The 23,822-nt window shown below is 37.9% G+C and overlaps 1 protein-coding gene across 2 annotated transcripts in view; it reads right to left on the reverse strand.

The window, feature by feature from the left end:
- LOC149467921 (cadherin-19-like) overlaps positions 1-23,822 on the reverse strand; it is a 164,387-nt gene that overhangs the window by 54,722 nt on the left and 85,843 nt on the right. For both annotated transcript variants that reach the window (XM_089671069.1, XM_089671070.1), the window contains exons 4-6: positions 20,915-21,034; positions 12,125-12,289; positions 10,688-10,878 (exon numbers count right to left, since the gene is read on the reverse strand). In XM_089671069.1, coding sequence (XP_089527195.1) covers positions 10,688-10,878; positions 12,125-12,289; positions 20,915-21,034 — 476 coding nt within the window. The remainder of the gene's footprint in view (positions 1-10,687; positions 10,879-12,124; positions 12,290-20,914; positions 21,035-23,822) is intronic.

Genomic DNA, 23,822 nt, shown 5'->3' on the forward strand with positions numbered 1-23,822 from the left:
GCCTGTTTAAACATGTTTGTACATTTGACTGGATAATTCAAGCCATTGACATTAATGGAGATAATTTTTATACCCATTGAGTAGATATATTTACTGATATTAATCGGGGCTTAACCAAGGGGCCCCTAAACCGGTAATACATTTTTATGCACATGTCAGTTAAACCATTAAGACTATCAGGAATTACATGATAGTAGAAACAAAAAGGAAAAAAATAAACAAATACAGATAACTGAACAGATAACAAATCAGTAAAAATAGGATCTTAGCCAAGATCCGAACGCAATGAAAATTGCCTAGTACATTTGGGGCAAAAACAAAACAAGTGACCTGGCCATTGGCAGGCATACCTACAGGTAATGTGTTCGGTAAGGGTAGTATCCTCAGTGCCTTGCTTAAACATGTGAAATTACACCTAAGCTGGACCATGAGATAAGATTGCAAATATACTGTCAATGTTTAGTTTGGCATTTGTGAGTGACCAGGTTCCACTCTGGAGATGCTCTGGTGGCGGTAGAATGTTGTGGGTCACTTTCTGGGAGAATGTCCTACTCAGTGGTGTATTTATGTTTTGTGCTGCCCTAGGTAACACAAAAATCGCTGCCCCGCCCAGGGCACCCCCACAGGTAATGAGTGCAGGACAGAGGAGCCTCTTAACGAAGAAGGTACTGGCTGTGAGAGCCAGAAGTCTTGCTTGTTTGTAGGTGACCAAATACTTACTTTCCACCATAATTTGCAAATAAATTCTTTCCAAATCAGCCAATGTGATTGTCTGGATTTTTTTTCTCATTTTGTCTCTCATAGTTGAGGTCTACCTATGATGCCAATTACAGGCCTCTCTCATCTTTTTAAGTGGGAGAACTTGCACAATTGGTGGCTGACTAAATACTTTTTTGCCCCACTGTACATGGTATACAGAGTAGCAGGATGGAGATCACTCCCCAGGCCTGGTGGAGGGGCGGAGACCGAGGGGGGGAGCCGTGTACTGCCGGTATGTGTCCTCCTCACAGCCGCATTTCCCTTCCCTCTCTGTGACAGAGATCCCTGCCTCCGCTGGACACTGCCGTCCTCCGGGATCATCACTCAGCCCTGGCTCCTCACCGCCATCCACTGTGGAGAACTCTGACCCTCAGAGCAGCCTACAGCCTGGCCGGGTGAACTGGATGCTGGGAGTTGTAGTCCTTCCCCCACACACCCTGCCAGGATTGTAGTTTGCTCCTGTGGAGGCAGCAGGTCGGAGGCGGGGGAAAAACTACAACTCCCAGTATGCAGTGCTCCCAGCCAGGCTGTAGGCTGCTCTGAGGGTCGGAGCTCCCGGAGCTCTCCGCAGTGGATGGCGGTGAGAAGCCAGGACTGAGAGATGATCCTGGAGGACGGCAGTGTCCAGGGGAGGCCTGATACTCCCACTCCTCATTGGATTCCTCTGCTGTAGTGGCATCACTTGCCATCTACTGTATGCTGGCACTGTGAGTACTGCAGAGCTGTCTGGTTATGCAGCCATTCAGCCTCTGCTCTGGCCACGCCCACTAAAGAAGAGTATCTTGATTGTTTAACAAAAACATACAACTAATGTTTGAAAAAATGGGGTTAAAAAATGTGCAAAGCATGACACTCAAAAAGGTGCACGATCTATGCTGACACCATTTAACATGCGTAGGGCAGCACAACATGCAAAAAAGTGCATGTGTACTGCCTGATGTCACACATCATAGTGTGAATGGGGCCTTAGGCATGGGTTAATAAAGCTGTACATTGTAACCACTTGCCATATCCTGGTGAATTACATTATACTTTACTACTTCCTGCCTGGCCTATAATAAACAGGAAACAGTGGATGGCAGATCAGTGTACTGGGCCACTGCCTGTACCACGTGATCACTGTGACCAATCACAACAGATCACATGGCAATTGATGGCTTTGATTGAATGGCTTCGATACATAGCCATTCAGTTAGTACTATTTTGTTGATCTCTGTGATTGGTCAGTGGTGCAGACAGGGCCAATCACAGTGCATCTGTACCATGTGATACTTGTGGCCAATCACACATCACAACAGTACACACTGGATGAATAGATGTAATTCATAAAAAATAGTTGCTTATGACAATGTTTATCACTCAAAGTGTTAAAAAAAATGCTGATCACTATGGTAACACTGTATTGATATAGTCACAGTATGTAAAAAAAATAAAATCATAAAAAAAGAAAAAATTTAATAAAAGAAAAATTTAATAAAATTATTATTGTTTTACATACTGTCACAAGACAGTGTCCCTGGTCACCACCACACCAGTTATATGATGATGTTGTATTTCACTGGCGACAATATGTAAAAAAAAGAAGGTACAGTGTTGCATGACCGAGTAATTATCATTCAAAGCGTGACAGCACTGAAAGCTGAAAATTGGCAAGGGCAGGAAAAGGGTGAAAGTGCCCGAGGTGGTTAAAGATAAATTAGGACCTCATTTATTGGTAAGTGGTAATGAGAACTTTTTTTAGTAAAGAAAGAAAACTCCCCAAATAGTACAAAATATTTTTTTGTTTGTAAACTTTTATCAAGTAAGAACATGGCATTGTTCATTTTTATGACAGATTTGTTCATAAATCGTATAGAACATTTTCTACAAAAGACATAATGTTTGATATAAAAATGCTGGATTTGAAGATGATGGAAAAAAGTAGAAGGCACCATTTTCAAACTCTGAAGATGAGAGAATGACACAAAAGTAGAGCCCTCTTGAAAGTTTGAAGAGTGGCTATAGCATGGGCTCTCCAAAAATGTAAATCACCAGGCTGGAAGAAAGCTGTTACAAATCTAGGATCTCCTAAATATGAGGTTCAGTTTGAAATTTTAGAAGCCAAAGAGAATCTGCTCCTATAAATGTTTCATTGTTTAAGAGACTGAGCTAATAAAAGATTGTATGCTACTATTTCTTTTATAGAGTGGCATTACACCAAAGCAAGCCTAGAAGGAAGTATTGAGTGATACATTTTTAAATCTGATCCAGGGAACTGTTTCATTGTACCAGTTGCGTCAAATCAGAGGCTAAATAGAAAAGCCATATCTGTAGTAGACCAAAACCTCCTCATTTGTGAGAACAGTTGAAGATCAATCTAGCATATCTAGGTAGTTTATTATGCCATATCAATTGTTTAAGGTCAGATTGAATTTGAGTGAGATACGATTTAGATATTTTAATTGAAAGAGCACTAAATAAGTAGAATAGTTAAGGGAAGATATTTATTTTATCTGCAGTAACTCTACCCAAGAATGAGATATGAAAAGAAGAAGACCATCATTTAAGCATCTAATGAATTTTAGGTATAGTTGGGGGGTAATTGTGTTGAAGTAAAGTGTGAACAGTAGGAGGGATGAAATTACCTAAATAAGAGATAGAAGAGGAATACCAGATAAAAAGAAATAGCAACCCTGAGTGCCTTGCACTGAGAGGCAAGGCCAAAGACATAGTTAGATTGACTATAAAAGACCCATTAGAGCTGCAAATTTGGTTAGTACAGATAAGAGATTTGGTAATGAAATTTTAGGTTGGGTAAAGAACAAAAATACATCATCTGTATACATGCACAATTTAAAAGTAGCTTGGCCAATAATATCCAGGTGATGATTAATTGCCATAACCAATGGCTTCATTGCCATTTCAAATAACAGGGGTGAGAGAGGACACCCCTGCCAAGGGGAAAAACCTAAAGTTGCAGCCAGGTAACCTTAAGCACGTTTTAGGAAAGTGATTCATTATTTTTTTATTTTAGCTGTATATTTCTTGCCATTGTCATGATCCACTAACAAAAATCCCAAAAACAAATGTTTCCACTGCTGACGATCATTGAGATGCCACATATGTATACATTGTTTGATGTGTGCACCTGTAGTAGGGCCAAGAAACAGTAGTGCACATTTTGATTTTTTTCCCTACCTAAAACACACTAAAACTATTACTAACAAGGTAGCTGAAATTAAATAGCAAAACATTTGTAATCTATGTAAAATACATTAACCATGACCTAGACCCTGACCTTAACCTTAGTCAAGTCCTGTTTTTTTTTTTTACTTTTTTTTTGCATGTAGAGCCATTTACTGGGGTGATTGTGAGTAGACCCAGCAAAAGAGGAAACCTTAGGATTTTCCACAGTGGTAAGAGGCATTTTGGCCACCGATTAATGATACTGTCCTGAAGCTGTTGCTAGAAGCTGCCTGTAAGGAGCTTGCCAAGAGGGGTCTGTGCTTTGAATGTCAGTGTCACATATCAAACTGTGTTTGCTTATTATTGTTGTTCTTGTTTGACCTACCCTTTCCTTTCTAGGGCTTTGCCTTTTACAAGAAACCCCAATTAAAATGTTTTCAGATGTGTCAGTGTTTTCGAATGCAGGTAAGGGTAGGTTGTAACAGTTGCAAGGCAGAGGGATCTAATACAATTCAGCATCTTCTTCAAGGGTGGCTGTAAGGGATACCTAATGCAGGCATCCAGCAAGTATGACCAGATCAGTGGGCTGTACCTTACGAAATCAGGAACCAGGCTGAGTAAGGTTAAAATAAGTTTACAGGTAGTCCCTGAGCTGAAAACATCCAACTTACAGTACATACGACTCTTATTTAAGAACAGAGGCAGCGTGATGTCACTCTGGTCCCAGAAACTGCTGGCCAGTCATCTTGCTGCTCACCGCATGCTGCCATTTAAAATCTGGCTGACCTTTCAGCAATCCCAGATCACTGCATGGCCAGTTAACCTTTCCCTATGCTATCCTAAACCCAAAAATAATTTTTGGCTGGAGTTACACTTAAAAAATTTACCTGTTCCAACTTACATACAAAATTTAACCTTAAGAACAAACCTACAGAACCTATCTTGTTCGTAACCCGGGAACTGCCTGTAATATAACAAATAAAACACATCCAACACCAATTATAAACCATAAACAATGTAAAGTAACAAAATAGATATAACAGTGCAGAAACCCAAATGATAACCTAATTATGTACAAAGTTGAGGGAGCACACATAAGCAGGGCAAGGTCAGGACTAAGACAGGAAACAAGGGCAGCAGGGAGCAGGGTAAAGGGAGCAGGTCTCAAGACGAGGTACAGGAACCAGGAACAAGAATCAAGATCACTGAAGCACAAAACTTCAATCAAGGGCAGGATTATACACCTCCCAGCAGCTAATATCAAGTACAGCCTAAATACTCAGATAACCCAGTTGCTGGGAGATGTAAGCCATGTACCAGGGGTGGGCTCCCCAGGATACAGTGAAGTCACGAATGAGGAAAGCAACCCCAACACCAGCTTTTGCCACAACAGAATTTTACTTAGATCTGGCAAATAAACACAACCACACATGCTGAGAACATACAATAAATTTACATACACCCAGGCCAAAGGCTGAGACCCTTGTGCTGCACAGCACGGTGCCTCCTGATGGATGAAGGTAGAAAGTGTAGTAATTTACCTACTGGTGGGCACAACTAAGCTGCCACACCTTATCCGTTATTACCCTAAAAGAGCAGGAATCAGTGTATGGGTGTATGGTATGGGCTAGCATGCAGTGCAGCACAACAGCTTATAATCTTACACAAATCTACAGTATTCCCCCTCCCATAACTGTTCCTGTAGCACGTGCCTGAGTATTCCTTCTGAGCAAAACGCCAGTCTCGCTTGAGTTTGTGGGATGTTATCAGCTCTCCAATGTGAAATGTCACTTTAAGTTATGGAGTCCTTCCAATGATCAGTAATAACACTTGTGGCCTGACACAAACAGAGACCCTAACTAACTAACTATAGGCCTGGTCTCAGTCTCTAGGCGCCAACACTGAAATGAGGTGCATGCACGATCTTACCGACCCGGGTCTGCTTTGCATCCCCTGGTGACTCTGAACAGAACAAATGTCTCTTCAACAAGCATGCGGTCTTGCAGTGTATGTTGCTTTGTTCCTCTGCTCTCATCAGCATTCCTGGCAGCAATCTTCCTTTCTCTGAACAGGATCAGGGTCTCGGACATGATCAGTTTCACTTAGCTGCAGCTCTGGTTACTGAGGAATGCTCTTACCCCTGGATGCCATCAGATTCTCTGCTCACATGGCTCCTGCATTCACCATCCTCTAAAACCTGGCTGCTTGCTCTCCCCTTCCTGTTCCCTAAACTCTGTGTGAAAAACACCACCTCTTTATGAATATAGAAATATCTATGCAGTCTGAGGCTTATGTGTCTGTTTTTGGTGGTTGTAGGGGAACCGTACTTGCCTGATCGCATTGTGCCAAGAGTAAAGTTTGGTGCAGGGGAAATTATGGTACGGGGTTGTTTGTTAGGGGTTGGGCTTGGCCCCTTAGTTCCAGTGAAGGGAACTCTTAAGGAGTCAGCATACCAAAACATTTTGGATAATTTCATGCTCCCAACTTTATGAGAACAGTTTGGAGATGGCCCCTTCCTGTATCAACATGACTGCACACCAATGCACAAGCAAGGTCCATAAAGACATGGATGAGCAAATTTGGGGTGGAGAAGCTTGACTGGTCTGCATAGATTCATGACCACAACCCGACAGAACATCTTTGGGATTAATTAGAGTGGAGACTGCAAGCCAGGCCTTCTTGTCTGACATCAGTGCCTGACCTCACAAATGCACTTCTGGAAGAATGGTCAAACATTCCTATAGACACACTCCTAAACCTTGTGGACAGCCTTCCCAGAAGAAGAAGCCTTCCCAGAAGAAGTTAAATCTGTTATAGCTGCAAAGGGTGGGCCAACTCAATATTGAAACCTAGGGGCTAAGAGTGGGATGGCATTAAAGTGCATCTGAGTGTAAAGGCAGGCATCCCAATACTTTTAATATATATAAATATTTAATATATATATAGCAATATAGTTTATATTTAGTGTCACAGAAAAAGGCTTTATGCTGGCAGCAACAGGTTAAAGGACTTTTACACAGTGTATGTTTATTTATATTTTACATTTTGTAGAATGATAAGGAGCATCAATGAACTCCATACTCACTCACCTGGGGGGCAGGATATCTGAGGCCTCTTTATTGTAAGGGGCCTCTCAGGTTCCTATAAGCCTTCACCAAAAACCTCTCTTGGGACCACATGTGGGGAATGGGACCTTGTCCGACAACATTGAGACAAGGTGCTTTGCAAGGGGGAAGGCTTGACCTGGATAAGAGTTAGAGATTTAAAGAATTTTAAGGGGGGCTGAATGCTGTTTTTTCCTAAGTTTTTTAAAATTCCTTTTAAAGGACAGCATACTGTTTGGTAACTTTCTGTTCAGCTTCAGGGCATTTGTGCATTTTCCGTTTTTTCTCTTGAACTGTATCAAAAGACCCTCTCCCCTCAAATGATATATATTAAAAAAAGTATTGCATTGGTACCTGTCTCCAGTGGCAGTGCCCAGTTACCCATTCCGTTTTAACAATGCTTGCACATTAGCCTTGAAAAATGCCAGAAAAAAGCAAGATTTGCCTTGCATAGACTTAATGAGGGTCAGGGCTATCTTCCTGGTTCATGGTCTTCCCACTGGGTTTGCTGAGCCTTCTGTGAACTGAACTTTGTCCAATTTTCTCATCCCTACTAGCAACCAGGAAGAATCTTATGACTGTGACCAAGTTTGATATATTTATTATATAAATCATAGTTGCTAAATGTGGTTTCAGTAGGTAATGGTACTCATAAGGGAATTAAATTTGACTTGTGTCCAAGCAAACTAAAGGTAAGCTTAATTAGATAAAAGCTATTCACTCTTCATTCCATCTTTATAACAAAAACAGTCCAATGTTCATAGCTAGAGTTCAATGTTCATAGCAAAATAGTCCAGAAATTCATGGTAATCAACACAGACCCCTGCTTTGTCTATGCAGTTGGTTACTGTGCAAAGCACAGACCAACTCAGGAACACTCGCTTCTCCCTCACCCACCCTCCTGTGAACAGCAGAAAAGCAAAGATGATCACAAGTTGCAGTACTCTCTCTTTTTTTCTAGACTGTAATCTCCTCTTTTCTGCTGTCGATCCTAGGAGGGGTAAGGGAGTGTGCAGTGTGATAGTGTGAATGACTAAAATTAATTACAGTGGAATATTAGAAATGAGCCTGATAAGCTATTGTTATACTCTATACAAATTTGGCTTGTTGGGCTTTTCCTGAACACTGATGGTTAAGTGACCAGTACTCTTGCCTGACAGTTCTCCATCCTGGGTTCCATTTCCAGCTGAGAGACTGTATGGTTTTCTCCCCCAAATGAAAAGATTAAGCTGCCTTTCATAAATGATTTGCATTAACAAAGTTCAATTTTTAATAAGCAATTTAATCTTGTTTTAGTTGAGAAGTTTTCCACATTTTTCTGCAACAATAATATACTTATAAAAACCAGACACTTACATATTGTACTTTGACTTATTTGGGTTAATTTGATTATGGGAAAGCTTCAGTAGGCTGATTAGATAATTTAATAAATTACCTAATCGGATTTTAATGCAATATATCTTAATTGACATTAAAAAGACTATTTAAGTCAAGTACTGCTAACCTCCGGTCTGAGCAGTTGTTTCATTTTCATCTATTGTTTTTTTCCTTATAATACATTGTATATAGTCTATACAGTAGACAGTATTTTTATTCAGACAAATACTGCATATTTTAGCCATAATTTAATCTAAATAGTAATGAGAAAACTATGTTTGCCAAAGTTTGACTACAACAGATGGCTCATGTGGGTTGTGAGAATTTTCCCAAACACTGCTACCTCTTTTGATCTGACATAAGTTGAAAGTTGTTATTTTTAAAACAATGTGCCCAAGAAAATATTGAAAACTCCTGCTGAAAGTTCTCACCCAGCAGTGGGATGCAGTAGGTATGAATGTGTCAGTCACTGGAATGGGTAGTTTAAGAGAAATTAACCAGCACATTGAAACTGTTTAGGCCCAGTGGCTATAATCTTGTGTATTATTTCTGTATTTTGCAATGCAAATTGGAGGATATTTTGGTAGGGTATCAGGCCTTGACTTAGAAACCACAATTTTGCACCATGTACCAACAGTAGCAATGAATTATGCATAGCTGCTCCTCAAATGCACATCTGAGCCTTATTAAGCCTTATGAAATTTACATATCCAGGTCCATATATATGCAATCAGGATTTTGAAATTTATTATACAATTATGGGTCTATAACTGTGCACATTTTTGCAGGCAAAATATTGGCTTTCAACACAAAAACAAATAAAAAAGTACTTAGGAAGTGCTGTGATAAATCCTGGGTATTGCATCCCATTATTAGGGCAGGTGCCATCATATTGAACAATAATAACATACTAAAAAAAAAATTGTAAAAGAAGACACCTCCAAGGAAATATCCTCTTTAAAATTATGTTTTTATTTATTACTGTATGACAAGATACTATATGTAAAAAAAATCATGTCCACACATGTCCCTATGATTAAATCTGCCAACACTGTTAGGTTCCATGAACACTGAACTTAACAAAAATGGCACTTCCCTTGTCAGAAAAAAACGCTGCTATAGAGCGTTTTTGTACACAGTTTAGGCAAGTTTAGGAGAGGTTAGTTTTTTTATTCTGCAAGAAAGCTCCAATCAAAAACACAATACAGAAGAGTTTTTCCCCACCTCTAAACGTAGAGCTTCAAATATGCCTCTAATCATCCTAATGTGCATGGCATAGGATAACATTGAGCTATTCCACAGGCAAAACACAAAAAAAAACATAGAAGTAGTTTTCTTTAACCCAGTGTGCATTGAGCCTCATTGTATCTCCTAGCATTAAAATCCCTCCCTGCCCAATGTGAAATCAATCCATCTGCAAAAAGCATCAGCAAAACTTAATGCTATCCCTAGGAACAGCAAGCCATGTTAATAGAGATCAATGTATAACTGAGATGCATGTAGCAAAATAATTCCAAAATAAAATCTTATTATATCATATATCATATGATAATATAACATCCTATTATATCATTAAATTATAGGAGATGCAACTCCTATGAAAAGAAAAGAGGTATATTTATGCTTCATATCAATTTATCATATGTTATTCAGCAAACAAAAAAATAATCCACTTGAACAAACAATAAAAAAAAATTCCTAGTATGTTGTAAGTATGGTTAATCAATGAAAGTGGCAATGAATTTGCAGCAACATCAGTTCTGCTACGACATGTTTAACGTCAGTGTTGTCAATGTTCAAAAATGTCTCATGAAATATACTTCCATTACTGCAAAGAATTTTGCACAAGCAAGTGGTCATTCATAATTCAACATTTAATATATAGTCAGCAGCTACAAGGCCATATTGAGTATATAAGTATAAGGATGGTCCATGTATGTGCACCATTAGTATATTAAAAATACTCAAAACAAGCATTTGGCATATATCTCATCTATGTAAAAGAACAGGAGGGATCCTGGATTACTCCACATCCTGAAAGGTTTCTGCCAAATACAATATACCAAGGGAAAGGTTTACGTCCCTTATTTCAGTTTCTATCAGTCATCACTGAGGTGACTCCTGAAACAAACATATGTGTAAGGAGCAATGGCTACTTGCTGTAAGAAGACATGAATGCAGGTTTCAAGGGTTGGCCCAGTAGTGATTAGTGCTCAAGATGGTATCAGCATAGCAGTGGGGTCACATGCAAACTGGCAAAAAACATTTAGAGAAACACTTACCTTGTTTAATGTTATGATTCCCTCTTGTGTTATATTATCAGTGAATATGTTAAACATGCTAAAGTGACCCCCTCTTTCTTCAATCGAGTATGTGATTTCTGCATTCATTCCAAGATCAATGTCATCAGCCAAAACCACTCCAACAATTTCTCCTATAGAGGCTGATTCTATTATGGACATGTCATATGTTTCTGCAACAATAAAATGCATTTAAAAAAATCTAAATAACATAAATGTGAACAGTTAGATCATATTTTATATAAGAACATAATTTATCTATATATGTGAGATAATGAATGTATATGAAATCTCCATAAAAAAAATATTGTAATTTTTGTATATTTTAGTTAGATAGGAATACATTGAGTGTGCTTTGGCATCATACCATTCCTAGTTTCCCACCTGATGTTACTGTAAATATTTTCTACTTCAAAGGTCTAGCCATTATTTTTTCTTTTTCACAAAGGGGAATACTCGAATTAGGCTGCAATATACATTTGCTAGATATAGTGACCAATTAGTTTGCATTATATTAGCCACTGCATAAAAAGGAGAGGAGAGGAGAGGCTGTGTATACACAAATACCCATATAGTGAATGAAGTGTATTCACATAAACACTTGACCTAATATATATATATATATATATAAATTTTAATTAATATTATTTTTTTTAATAACACCCATTGTTAGACCATGTATAGTAGTATTATGGTTACTATATGATGGTCCAAATGGTTCATTTCACATAGGGGTTTACTTCACAAAGGGTCACTCACAGCTCTTGATTTTACCAATAGTAGTACTGATTGTTATGTCAAGAAGATCATGTCAGTCTGTATAATTGAAATTTAACTTGTTCACCTACATATGTGCATGTGGAGGTGTATAGATCTGCACACAGAATTGTGAATGGTTGTACTTTGATGTTTGCCAGTTACTGACTCAAGTTGTTTCTTTCTCTTTTTCTTCCCACTGACTTTCTGTTGCTAACCTCTGCTTGTTTCTTGACCTCATTTAACCAATGAACTACATAACTTTGTCACTTCGCACACTTTGATGACCACACTTTGCCAAAATCCCCCATGCCACTTTGTCATTGCTACACACCCTGTCTCCCTATCAAAGGGTGTTTACTGTAGACTGGATATGTAAGAGAGGCCATCCTCATCATATCGGCCTATTCAGATACATGAGTCATTCCCTATCTGAAATAAGTTAGATACGTGCATATCCACAATTCATGTTTGATAACAACGTGCTATACAGGTAAAATATAAAATTGCAGTTCCTGTTTGAAACACAGGAACAATGCTTCCTCTTTAATTCTTTCCATTTAGATCGAAGTACTAGTCTAATTAAAGGTTTTAACACTATTAGATTAAAGTCCAAATGTTCACATATGACAAATAAGACAAATATCTGCATAGTTTACTTACTTTGTTGAAATTTGGGGGCATTGTCATTTATATCAGACACATGAATTGTTACAGTTGCTGTGGCTGAAAGTGCACCAGCATTACCAATCATATCCTGAACTTGTACTAAAACAGAGTATTGATCCTTGGTTTCTCGATCAATTTTTGAAGCAACACGAATGATTCCTAAAAGATAAAAAACAAAAAATGTATTTATCTTCAAAATTCTACAGCATTTGAAAATTAATTTAAAATGCCTGGTCAAAATAAAAATAAGGATAATAATAATACATTTATTTTATGTCTGTGATATGGGCACAATACCCAATGTTTTATCCCTTTAAATATGCTGTAAACACAGAAAATTACCCATGGATCTGCTAGCAATCCAATATGTTCCTAACTTCCTGAGGTGACAATATGCGACCACTGCTGCACTGTAAAATCAGCAGCATTGTCATCCTTGCCCAGTTCTTCCCTGCTGGATTATAGAAAACTTTCCCTTTTACTTTTCTTCATAATATACCAAGAAGATGTTTTGTAGTGCAACAGAGGAGAACTCAGGTAGAGCTGATAACTCTGCTTAAGATGTACTGAATGTTTTTTTTTTTTTTGTAGATATACTGCTAAGAAGATGTTACATATACTCACCTCTCCTGATGCCCACTCTTGTGACCACTGCATTAGTGAGGAGAGATCTCTCTCTCAAAAGACCCTTTGGAATCTGACACTTCTTGAAGTGTCGATTTCCTGGTCATTCACTGTTCTCTGTTCTTTCTTTGGCTGTCTCCGAATGTCACTAGTAAGAATAAGGTTAAGGTTCAGTCTGCACTTGTCTAAATACCTTCCACTATTATGCATGACAACTTACTGCTGTAAATTGTTAAGGACCTTGGCAGATGCAGGGAGGCTGGACACCCTTTCAGTCTAGTATGGTTTTAATGGTGAATCCCATGCAAATATCAGCTTAAAAAAGGGTGAAACTACCAAAAATCTATACCAGACCCTTATCTGAGCATGCAGCCTGGTAGGCTAGGCAAGGATGGGGGGGCAAGCCATTTCCTGAACCATACCCAACAACATACCCTTGACATGGGATTCAAGTGATGTCATTGACCATATTTGGTCATGAGCTTGCACGGTCAATTATGTCACAGGAGACCCTGCCCCTTTGTTAATAACAACTGCCATCATCTTGACTCGTCATTTAGTGTGAAAGAAGTGATAGGAACAAACATTAATCAGTGGGCTTTTTTTTATTATTCAGTGGGTGATCAGAAGTTGTGCATCTTGACTGACATAGATATACATTGCTGAATAATGTAATTAATGATATCTGTACACCTTGGGACTCTTTTTCCTATATGTGTTTTTATTTGCACTTTACATTTTCTTTTTAATGAATAGGGGTACAATGTAATGTATGTTATTGATGGTGGATTTACATTTTAAACTTTTTTGTTCTTTTGTTATTAAAGTATTTGTCATAAACTGTGTTTTTTTAATTGTTTACTTTTTTGTGATTGAGTAGGGGTACTATATACCCCTTACTCATTCACTTGGGGGGTTAGTATCTAGATGCCCCCTTATTGTTAAAGGGGCTTCCAGATTCTGATAAGCGCCCAACCCACAGATCCCTACAAAGGAAGCACTTGTCTAGGGACCCTTTTTGTTGAGAGCATGTTGTCTTGTACGATTTTGAAGTGGGGGCCGCATTCACATTCTCTCCCTTTCCTATTCTGCCAGACTGCATGCTTGGGTCTGGTATGGATTTTTTGTGGGGACTTCATGCTTTTATTTTTGATTTTTGCATGGGGTTCAACCTAGGATCTGGTATAAATTAATGAAGATCCTGTTTACAAACAGAACAAAATAGCCAAGAGCTGATATTTTTGCATGCAATATTAACACAGTTTTTCTTTGTAAATATCAGTGTTGCTGTAGTATGTAAGTATAAATTGTTGCACAGGTACACCACTTCACAGGCAGGGTGAGGGGAACCCCAGGCCTGTTATTTAATAGAGTTTTTCATTTCATTGCTTATTTTAAGAATGAAAAAAAAATTGCTATCCCCTGCCAAATATAATTTTTTATTTTTTTTTTAATTTGGTACATGTTCACTAGGTCAGTGTCCAGACATTCATATCATTTGTTGGACAATCCCATGCCTATTAGACCAGAAATGGCCAGAACTGATTTTAAGCGTTCGCCCTCATTGACTTCAATTGGGTTTGGATTCAGCACCCAAACTTTAGTTACTGGACCCTGATCAAACCAAACCTAGGTAAGGTCAGCTTAATCGTTGGTCACTACACAGTGTATGAACCTGTTTTCAGATTAAAAAATAATCAGAGAGTGTTAAACTAGTCCCTACAGTCTATTAATTATGTGCTGACAAAAGCATTCAGTATAGTACTTCCCACTGTTTATAACTTACCCTTTGCATATTTTGCTGTACATAGGTGCAGTAAAAAAGGTAAGTAGTAAGCAGGGGCGGACTGACCATTTGGGAACTCGGGCACTGCTCGAGGGCCCGGGGTCAGTAGGGGGCCCCATGAGATGCCCCTGGTACCTTTCATAGGCTTTTTTGGGTGTGGTTTGAGTGTGAGTGAGGACACAGGAGCCCCATGATCTCTTAATGCCCAGGGGCCCCATGAGTTGTCAGTCTGCCCCTGGTAGTAAGTTGTCACTAAATAGAGCAGTTCATTCTTAAATAATTCACATTACTAAATACAGATCCCACCTAGTCTGAATGTAAAGTATTAGTTAATTTTATTAACCCATAAGATAATTGCCATTTTTTTCCATTAAAAGTTAGCCAGCCACAACTTAAAAAAAATCCATTTGAAAAAGAAATGCTGTCTTAAGAAAATACACTGAATCTAAAGGTTAGTTTATAAGTAATTCAAACAATGGTTTTATAAATATGTTACATCTTGTTGTTCAGAAGACTAGAAGTTATTAAATAGAAAGCATTGTAATTATCCTAAATTATTTGTTCAACTGAGCCTAAATATACACAGTTAGAAAAGTTATTTATTTAAACATTTGATGTGATAAAAAGATTCAGACCAAAAATTCAGCCAGTAGTCTGATATAATTTAACTCTTCCTTCCTAAGTTTTCAGATAAGTATTATATTGTGAAAATGTATTAAAAGAAATACAAAATAGTGTTATATTTTAAGCTTTACTTGCGATATATTCATGGAAATAAAATATCTGGGTTTTTTTTCAGTTACTTGTGGTTTTATTAAAAATGTTCTTTAGTTATTGAAGAAATAGCTTTTTAACAAGTCTAATGCAATTTTTTAGCGAGTTTTTAGCATTTGAACATATGGTAACTGATGTAAGTACATGCTAAAGAATGCCAGTGAAGTGTCACTATTTACTCATTTGCATTTGAATTTGAAAGTAAAGTTCTAAACATTTTAATGCATATACTATTTGTGTATTAAGCCATGTTACATGATTCTTATTAGACAATATTAATGTAATAATTTAATGACATCCAAATAAGAAAACAGCTTTCATAAACATGCTTTCATTTTCACTGAACACGGAAAACTTGTTTTGACCATTTAAGACTTTGTTAAAGTGTTAAATTTAAAAATAATGTGCTTTTAATGTTTTTTGTATTTTCTTGAGTTTGAGGGGCTGCATACGCAGAGACAGAACTTAAAGAGAACATTAAAGTGTTACTAAACCCAGGATCCTGCATTCACTATATCTGTTCTCCCACAGTACACAGAATATGGAAGTGCAATTATTTTAGTAAATATAAACTGCTAAATACCTTTTCTCATCAGCAGTTAGAGCAGTATTGTAACTTCAGCAGAGCACTGGTTAAAGCTTGTAGGAGTTTTCTTTCTAGTTTAGGAGGATTCAAAACCCCTGACCTCTGTCTGGTCAGTGCTGATTGGCCCTGTGCTGATCACATGCACTCTTCCAAGAAAAAAAAACAACCGCTGTAGCAATACACTTTAAACGGAGCATGTGCAGAATGGCTACGGTTCAGTCTGTCTTATCAGGAGATAAAACATGGACATTTGAACAAGAGGAGGAGCAGAGAAGTCAGGATGAAACAACCTTTTTACACAATGCAGAGGATTAACCCCTTAGGTTCACAGTGAGTATAACAAGCATGCTTTACTGCATATACAGACTGATGTTACTGTTGTGAGTTTAGTAACACTTTAACGCATTTTTTGGACTTACAATTCTCAATAGAGATGATCTGAATGTACATGTGTTTGGTTTAAAGGCAGACAAACATTACAAATGTTTAGGTGTTGAATCTGAAGCCTATTGAAGTCAACTGGAGCCAAATGTTAAAAATAATTTTTCTGCATTTTCTGGTCCAATAGGCAAGGAATTGTCAAACAAATGAGTATCAATCTCTCTCTCTCCCCCCTCTCTCTCTCTCTCTCATTCATTCATAAATATATATATATATATATATATATATATATAATTTCAGGCAACTGACTTACATTTTTTTAAACAATGGATACCAAGGTCCTTCATTTATACCGGACCCTTACCTTGTCCCAAAGTTGACGAGGGTAAGGGCCTATTCCCCACTATTCTGGCATGATGATTGTGGAGATTGGCAGACAAGGGGTTTATTGGGATCTGGAATCCTCTTTGTCAATAGATGGCACCCAGATACCTGCTCCCCATGTGAATGAGTAAGGGTCCTGGTATGAATTATGAGTGGAACCCCACACCATTTTTTTTTTACTATACAGGCTGCTTTGTCTACATGGCTGGGAATTCTTTATCAGTAAATGAATGGGGCTGGTTAAAGTCACTGATAGCTAAGGATGCTGTAGGTGCCAACATCCAGCATATCTGTAACTACTTTGACAGTGGAAGAAGAAAGCTGTCTTATATAGTAGCGGGAGAAAATCCCACTACCATATATTATCCTCCCCTTCTGCCAAACAGGATGAAAGTCCGACATTCATACAATAGCCTAAACAAGCAAAGTATATTCCCAAACTATGTTGACATCACAGGAGCTCATCCTTTGGCAGATCAGTCTCATGCTATCTGCACCTAAATGTACAGTGCTATGTGATTAAATGATGAAGAGACTTCTTTTAATGATATTAGTTGCCCAACTGTCATACTTATTTGATTTTTGTTTTTACTGAGTCATTGACCATGAATAATTGTGCAAATCAGGGGTTTTAACGTTACTTTGACATACTATTCTGCATACATGATTTGGGTCAGTGACCAGGGGGTGCTGAAGGCTGACAAATAGGAATCAAGAATTTTCAGAATGTGGGTACAACATACAATTTACACATTTCTTCTAAAAGAGATTTCTATACTGTATATACAAATTATACATCACATAACCTCAAGTTACTTGTAGCTGCATTAACATAAGACAGATTATTTCTCCATGGAGATAAGTAACACCAAAAAGTATTTAAAAACAACATTATTTCAATTGCTGAATATTTGTTGTGACAGGTACAGATATTTTTTTCTACTGGGGTAGGCAGCACTTCATTTTACATTCATTATCACCATTAAGCTGTAAACTTTTATTGTAACATTTCAATGCATCATAAATACTGTCAGAATATTAACAATTGTTACCTCAGCTGTTCCTTTTATTAGTAATTTGAACAATTGATTTTAGGATTTGTTGTACTTTCTTTATTCCTATTATTTTACCCAGTGCTCATCAAGTAAATCATCTTGCTTTAAATATTCATGCAAAAGCATTTAAAGGCGGTATAAGTTAGAAACTAGATCATCCAAAATATCTAAGTAAATATAAACTCTGAAACACATTGTTACAGATCATAACATGCTAATAAACAGAACAAAACTGTTTTATGTGTAGTTTATCTTAGCTCATGTAGTGTAGTCTCTTGTGGTGCAGAGGTTCTGGGATCACAGGTCAGTGGGAAGTGAAGTCCAAGCAGGCAGGAGTGCATAGAACCACATAGGGAGACTGGAAATTGGTAGGTATGCATTGGAACACAAAGTGAAAAGCTGTCTGGGAGTGAACAAGAAAACACTAAAGCAGGCTGCAGACTTGAAATGCACAGGTGCTAGTAACAAGTGCCTGCCTGGATCACACAGGCAATCACAGAGGCACTGGAAAACTGGGTGCTGATAGAGGTACATAGAGAAGTCACGGTACAGGTATGTAGGAGTGCTCAGAGAATATCACAGATGCTGGAATTTGGGTTTGCAGGCAGGACCACTCAGATAGTCACTGGAGGTCACTGAAAAAGGAACACTGGAGATCCCAGGAGAGGGATGAACACTGGAGGTAATAGGGTCACAGAGGAACACAGGGAGGCACTGGGGGGACTGCCTGCTAGCATTGCTTAAATGCCAAGCAACACTCGCACTGACTCGTTGGGACTGTGCCTATCAGTGGATCGGCTGCAACGCTGGTGGCCCCTGATTGTCTACAATTCACCATCCACAGGCAGCAGGAAAGAACTGGCACTGTAGGGGCTGTCATAAGATTAGTAACAATCATCACATTGTTTCATATAATGACATATTTGCTAGCACACAATTACTCAGTTGTACACAATTAGTGCACAATTACAAAGTCTATAATCCTAATACACACTTCTTTAATCTGTGGGGTGTTTTTTGCAGAACTACAAATAGCAGTCAGTTTTTAGCTGAGGAGAAATATTGGAATTTTTTACAGCCTAAAGTCTTGTACACACGATGAGAATATTGGAGGAATCATCACCTGTTTTTTTTTTTGTATGCTAGTCTTATATCGATAATGAAAAGGTTACTAAAGTTACGAAACTTCTCAGACAGATTTAAAATTTCGAAGGGATGTCATGCATGTCATGTATTGTAATGTATTTGTATTGTATTTTTGGATGAAAATTGTAATGATTAAACAAACATTTCTGATCTGGTATCATACGAGAAAAAATTTTGTGCTTGTCCCTTTAAATCATTTTGGACAAAAGCTGTGCACTAACAATCAGATTATTGTACAGCAACATTTTTTGTATGTTTTTCTGATCATGTGTACTAGGCTTAAGTGCTTGTTTACACTTGACTAAATTTCTAACTCTTAACACTCCCATAGCATTAGTATAGACAGGCATTAATGAGCATTAATGAGGCATTAAGGCGTTAGACAGGCATTAATGAGCTTTAGTATGGGCTTTAGACAGGCGTTAATCAGCTTTAGTAGGAACCTTAGAGTGGTGTTTTACAAGTGTTAAAAACACTCCCCAAATGCCCTACCTGCAGTTTTGGAGTATTTTATAAGTATCTTACAAGTGTTAAAATCTCACCACAAATATCTATAATGAACAGCAATGTTATTAATGTTCTGCAACTGCAGTGAAAACACCCTGCAAACACCTGCCAGCACTTTTGCTGAGCCTCACCATAGACTTGAATGGGAGGCGTTGAAAGGCTTCAAACTCCTCCAGACTGAAAATAAGACTTCAATATTGAAGCGAAGTGACACTAACGCTTCATGTTTTGATAAGGTGAACAGCACTGTGTGTTGTTCATAGTATCACTTGCAAATGCATTTTAGGAGTGTTGAAAATGCTCCTCAAATGCCTGCTTTCAATGCCAGTGTGAACTAGGCCTAAGGAAGGCAGAGTTAGGCATACAGGGTTAATATCAATGCTAAAGCAGCATTGGGAGCAATAAATCTATACTACGAAGATAGCTTCAAAATTCTCCTATGGCTAGCAACAATTCATTTACAGCATTTATTATAGGTACTTATATAGAACCATCAGTTTATGCGTTGCTTTACATATATATTGTGTATATATATTGTACATTCACATCAGTCCCTAACCCTCAAGGGTACAATATAAGGTCTCTAACTCACATTCGCACAAACACATACTAGGGCTAACTTAGAAAGGAGCCAATTAACCTACCAGCATATGGTATTTTTTATACTTTTTTACATTAGTACATGTATCCCATGGCAGTCCAGCCACCCATGCTATTCTCTGACAATCCCCAAGCTTATTAGTCTTGAAAATGAAGATTTGTCTTCCATTGACATCAGCAGTGCTGGATTAATATTCAAAACTTCAGCACAGTTCAGTGAACCTCCCATAAACCAAACCCAAGTTTGTCTAGCTCACTCGCACTGGTGAATTATTGTTTCTGATTTAAATGTTTGTTTACATTTCGGAAAATTCATGATAATATAGCACTACTAGACGATTTATTGCCAATGTAATATAATACTGTAATTTAGAAATACTGCTATACAAATGGAATATCAATAGTTTCCCAACTCTAGAATTGTGATTTTTTTTATGTGTAACTGATTGCAGTAGTCATACTGGAACGAACAACATTACTACATTCCTGTGCTTTTCATCATGGACGTTATTGAGAATATCCAATGGTTAAAGTACATCTAAAGCCAAAACATTTTTATAGAGCTTTCAAGGGCTAAAACCGCTGTAGGTTTTCTATTTTCCATTTATCTCTTCTAAGTTAGACCCCTTTCGTAGACAGATGTTACCAATACGTGCATCCTCATTAGAATGTGTTCCCTAATTTGAGTTGTGGGTACAATGTTTGTAACAGAGACACAGACAGCAACAAAACCTGACACAGATCTAACCTTTCACCATAAACAAAAATTGAAGCTCTTTAGATACAGTTTATTGAAAAAGTAGCACAAATGCCACCATAAAACACATTGCATACCAACAGTTATGTGTGAACATTTATAATTGCATGTATGAATGCAGGTATTGAACCTGAACAAAATCATTAAAGTTTAGAAAACTGTAGAAACCCCCAAATTTTATTACCTGATTTTATTTCAATTGAAAACTGGGGCTGTCCCTGAAGAATGCTGTATACCAGTCTGGCATTATTTCCAATTGCTGGATCATCATAATCTACAGCTGTTACTTGAATTACAGATGTACCTAAAAGAAAGAATAGTAGAACATATCTTTATATGTTTAATTGTTTATTGCTAGTAACTATGTTTCTTGATGAGCAATCTTACTTAGCTTGGATCATGTTAATATTGCTTTAAAGGACCACTTCACCTTTAGTTACATACTGTAGTAGGTAAGGCTGAAAAAGCTACAAAGGGGCTGATTCATTAAAACTGCAGAGTACAAAATTGTGTGCAGCTCTGCATAGAAACCAGTTATCTTCCAGGGTTTTTTTGTCAAAGCTTAATTGAACAAGCTGAAGTTAGAGGCTATTTTGCTACAATGCAATCCACTCTCCATTTATAGTAAATCAACCCCACTGTCTATCCTGTCCAACCTGTGTGTGTGTGTGTGTCAGTTCAAGTTTTGGATTCTAAAATCCTTGTATATTGTGCTCATTGAGGGAGACATCTTTGTGTTTTTGTCAATACTCCCAGCTGATACCACTATCTGAGGAAGGGAGTTTCACATTTTTGCTGCTGTGACTGTAAAGAACCCCTTCAACGAGAAACCTCCATTTCTCTGACCTTAAATTTTGTCCACATGTTCATGTCAGGAACATGAGATGAATCAAGTTGTTACTGTGTTTACAATCATCGATTCATTTGTAAATAGCAACCATGTGTCCTTTTGCGCTTCTCCTCTCTAAGGTAAATTTGTTTAGTTTACTTATTCGTTCTTCATAACTCAGGTCCTCCAGCTCCCTTGTTAATTTCATTGTGCTTTGTTGGACTATTTCTAATTCTAGGACATAGTTTCTATTGATTTGGGCCCAAAACTCAACTGTATGTTTTGAAAATGAGTAATAGTGTTGATTTCTTCCTTAAATAAATACCCTTTTAAATGCATGTGAGTATTCTGCTTGCTCTGTTAGTGGCAGCCTGGCCTTGCATTGATAAGCCTGGGGTCCATAAGGACCCCCACATTTTTTCCATCACTGATCCCCTCAGTGTAACCACTTTTTTCTTTAAACATTCTTTATTTTCATTTTTATTAAAAAAACATGTTTACAGTGAAACATAACAAAAATAATACTGTTCGTATACATGAAGGAACATCACAGAAAGTTCAACTGAGACAGATATTGTACACATGAATAGCAAAGGCTATGGTGACAATGCAAGATCTCCATAGAACATTGGTTAAGCATGTAAGAAATAATCAAACATTTGACAAGAAGCCGGAAAAAATAGTACATGCGGGAACAGGGGCGGACTGACAACTCATGGGGCCCCTGGGCAATAGGGGATCATGGGGCCCCTGTGTCCTCGCCCACACTCAAACCACACCCAAAAAAGCCTATGAAAGGTACCAGTGGCATTTCATGGGGCCCCCTACAGACCCTGGGCCCTCACGCAGTGCCCGAGTGCCCAAATAGTCAGTCCACCATTGTGTGGGGATGAGAGCTCCAATATACTCAATTCTGAAAACCCTGTAGTGGTACAGAGACAAAATTGTACAAAGACTGTCCTAATGAGTTTAGGTATACAGGAAGGGAAAAAAGGGGAAGGGAGGGGAAGGTTAGGGGATAATGAGAAAGAGGGAACAAAACTAAATAAATAAATAAATAAATTAATAAACAACATATAATCTCCAAAACACCCAACTCCTTGTGCCCCACAATATAATATTGTCCAGAGAAAGGTACACCGTCCAGTGTAGACTGTTTTAATTAATATCTTGCCTGCAAATTCTTAGCACCCTTATGCTCTCAGCTGCATAAGAGCTGAGGGAGGAGAAAATGCAGCACACTGATTAAATGTACTGCATGTACACCCACAAACCTTTTTGTCTCACTGACATTTTGAAGATAAAGAAACACAAGATGCCTATGTCCAGCAAAACCAGCACCACACTTCAGCATCATTTATTACAGTATTTATGATAGTTAAATGTTCAGTACATTTGTGTCAATTTATTTCCTGTGCATTAGGAAGCACTATTGCGAGACTTATTGACTATAAGAATTGTGGTATTTAGCTGGAACTAGAGTTGAGTGCCTGTTTTATCTTCCATTTGAATTAAAAAACCTGACTCAATTTCCCCATCCACACACTCAATGTGGATGTGGGAATCCTCCCCACTGAGCTACTGTATTCTGACCATGGGGAGACTTGTTCTGATCAGCATTGCAAGCTATAGCTGACTGAGCTTGGAAAAATCCAACAGGGTGGTCGCACAGAAGTCAATTGACAGACTTCTGCACTACCTCCCTGCCCATACATGGATCAAAATTTGGCCAGTCCCTGCTGAACTGGCTGAATTTCAATCTATGTTTGGCCACTGTTAGACTAGCAAAAGCATTGTAAGCAGGTGTGGCAAATGATATACATACATGGATAGAATTTATAATTATATGTAACAGTGGTTGTAAACTATTAACACTAAAGATCCTCACTTTCACTTTCTTAAGTTGATTTTTTCCCAATAATGTACATACAGTAATGAGTAGTAAATGTAGGTCATATTTCAATGTTCACTTAATGAAGTGGGATAATATACACTGAACAGGTGTGCACTTTATATAGAAACATAATAAGCAGCTGATGGGGCTCCAGCTGGCACTTGAATTAAGAGTATTTTTCATACAATTTTGATGAAAGCAGTAGTTTATTCAATCACTACCTAAAAACTCCAACCCCTTAATAAAATGAGGCAGCATATTCCAAAAAGGTGATTATTCATAAAGAAGGCATGTAATAATCCAGTCAAAGATATTAGGAATGATAGTGGTGAATATCAAAATATAGAAAATAGATATTATATAAAAATG

Source organism: Staurois parvus, unplaced genomic scaffold (genome assembly GCF_062004578.1).
Source record: "Staurois parvus isolate SC_StPar_1 unplaced genomic scaffold, SC_StPar_1.0 ptg000097l, whole genome shotgun sequence".
Lineage (NCBI taxonomy): Eukaryota > Metazoa > Chordata > Amphibia > Anura > Ranidae > Staurois > Staurois parvus.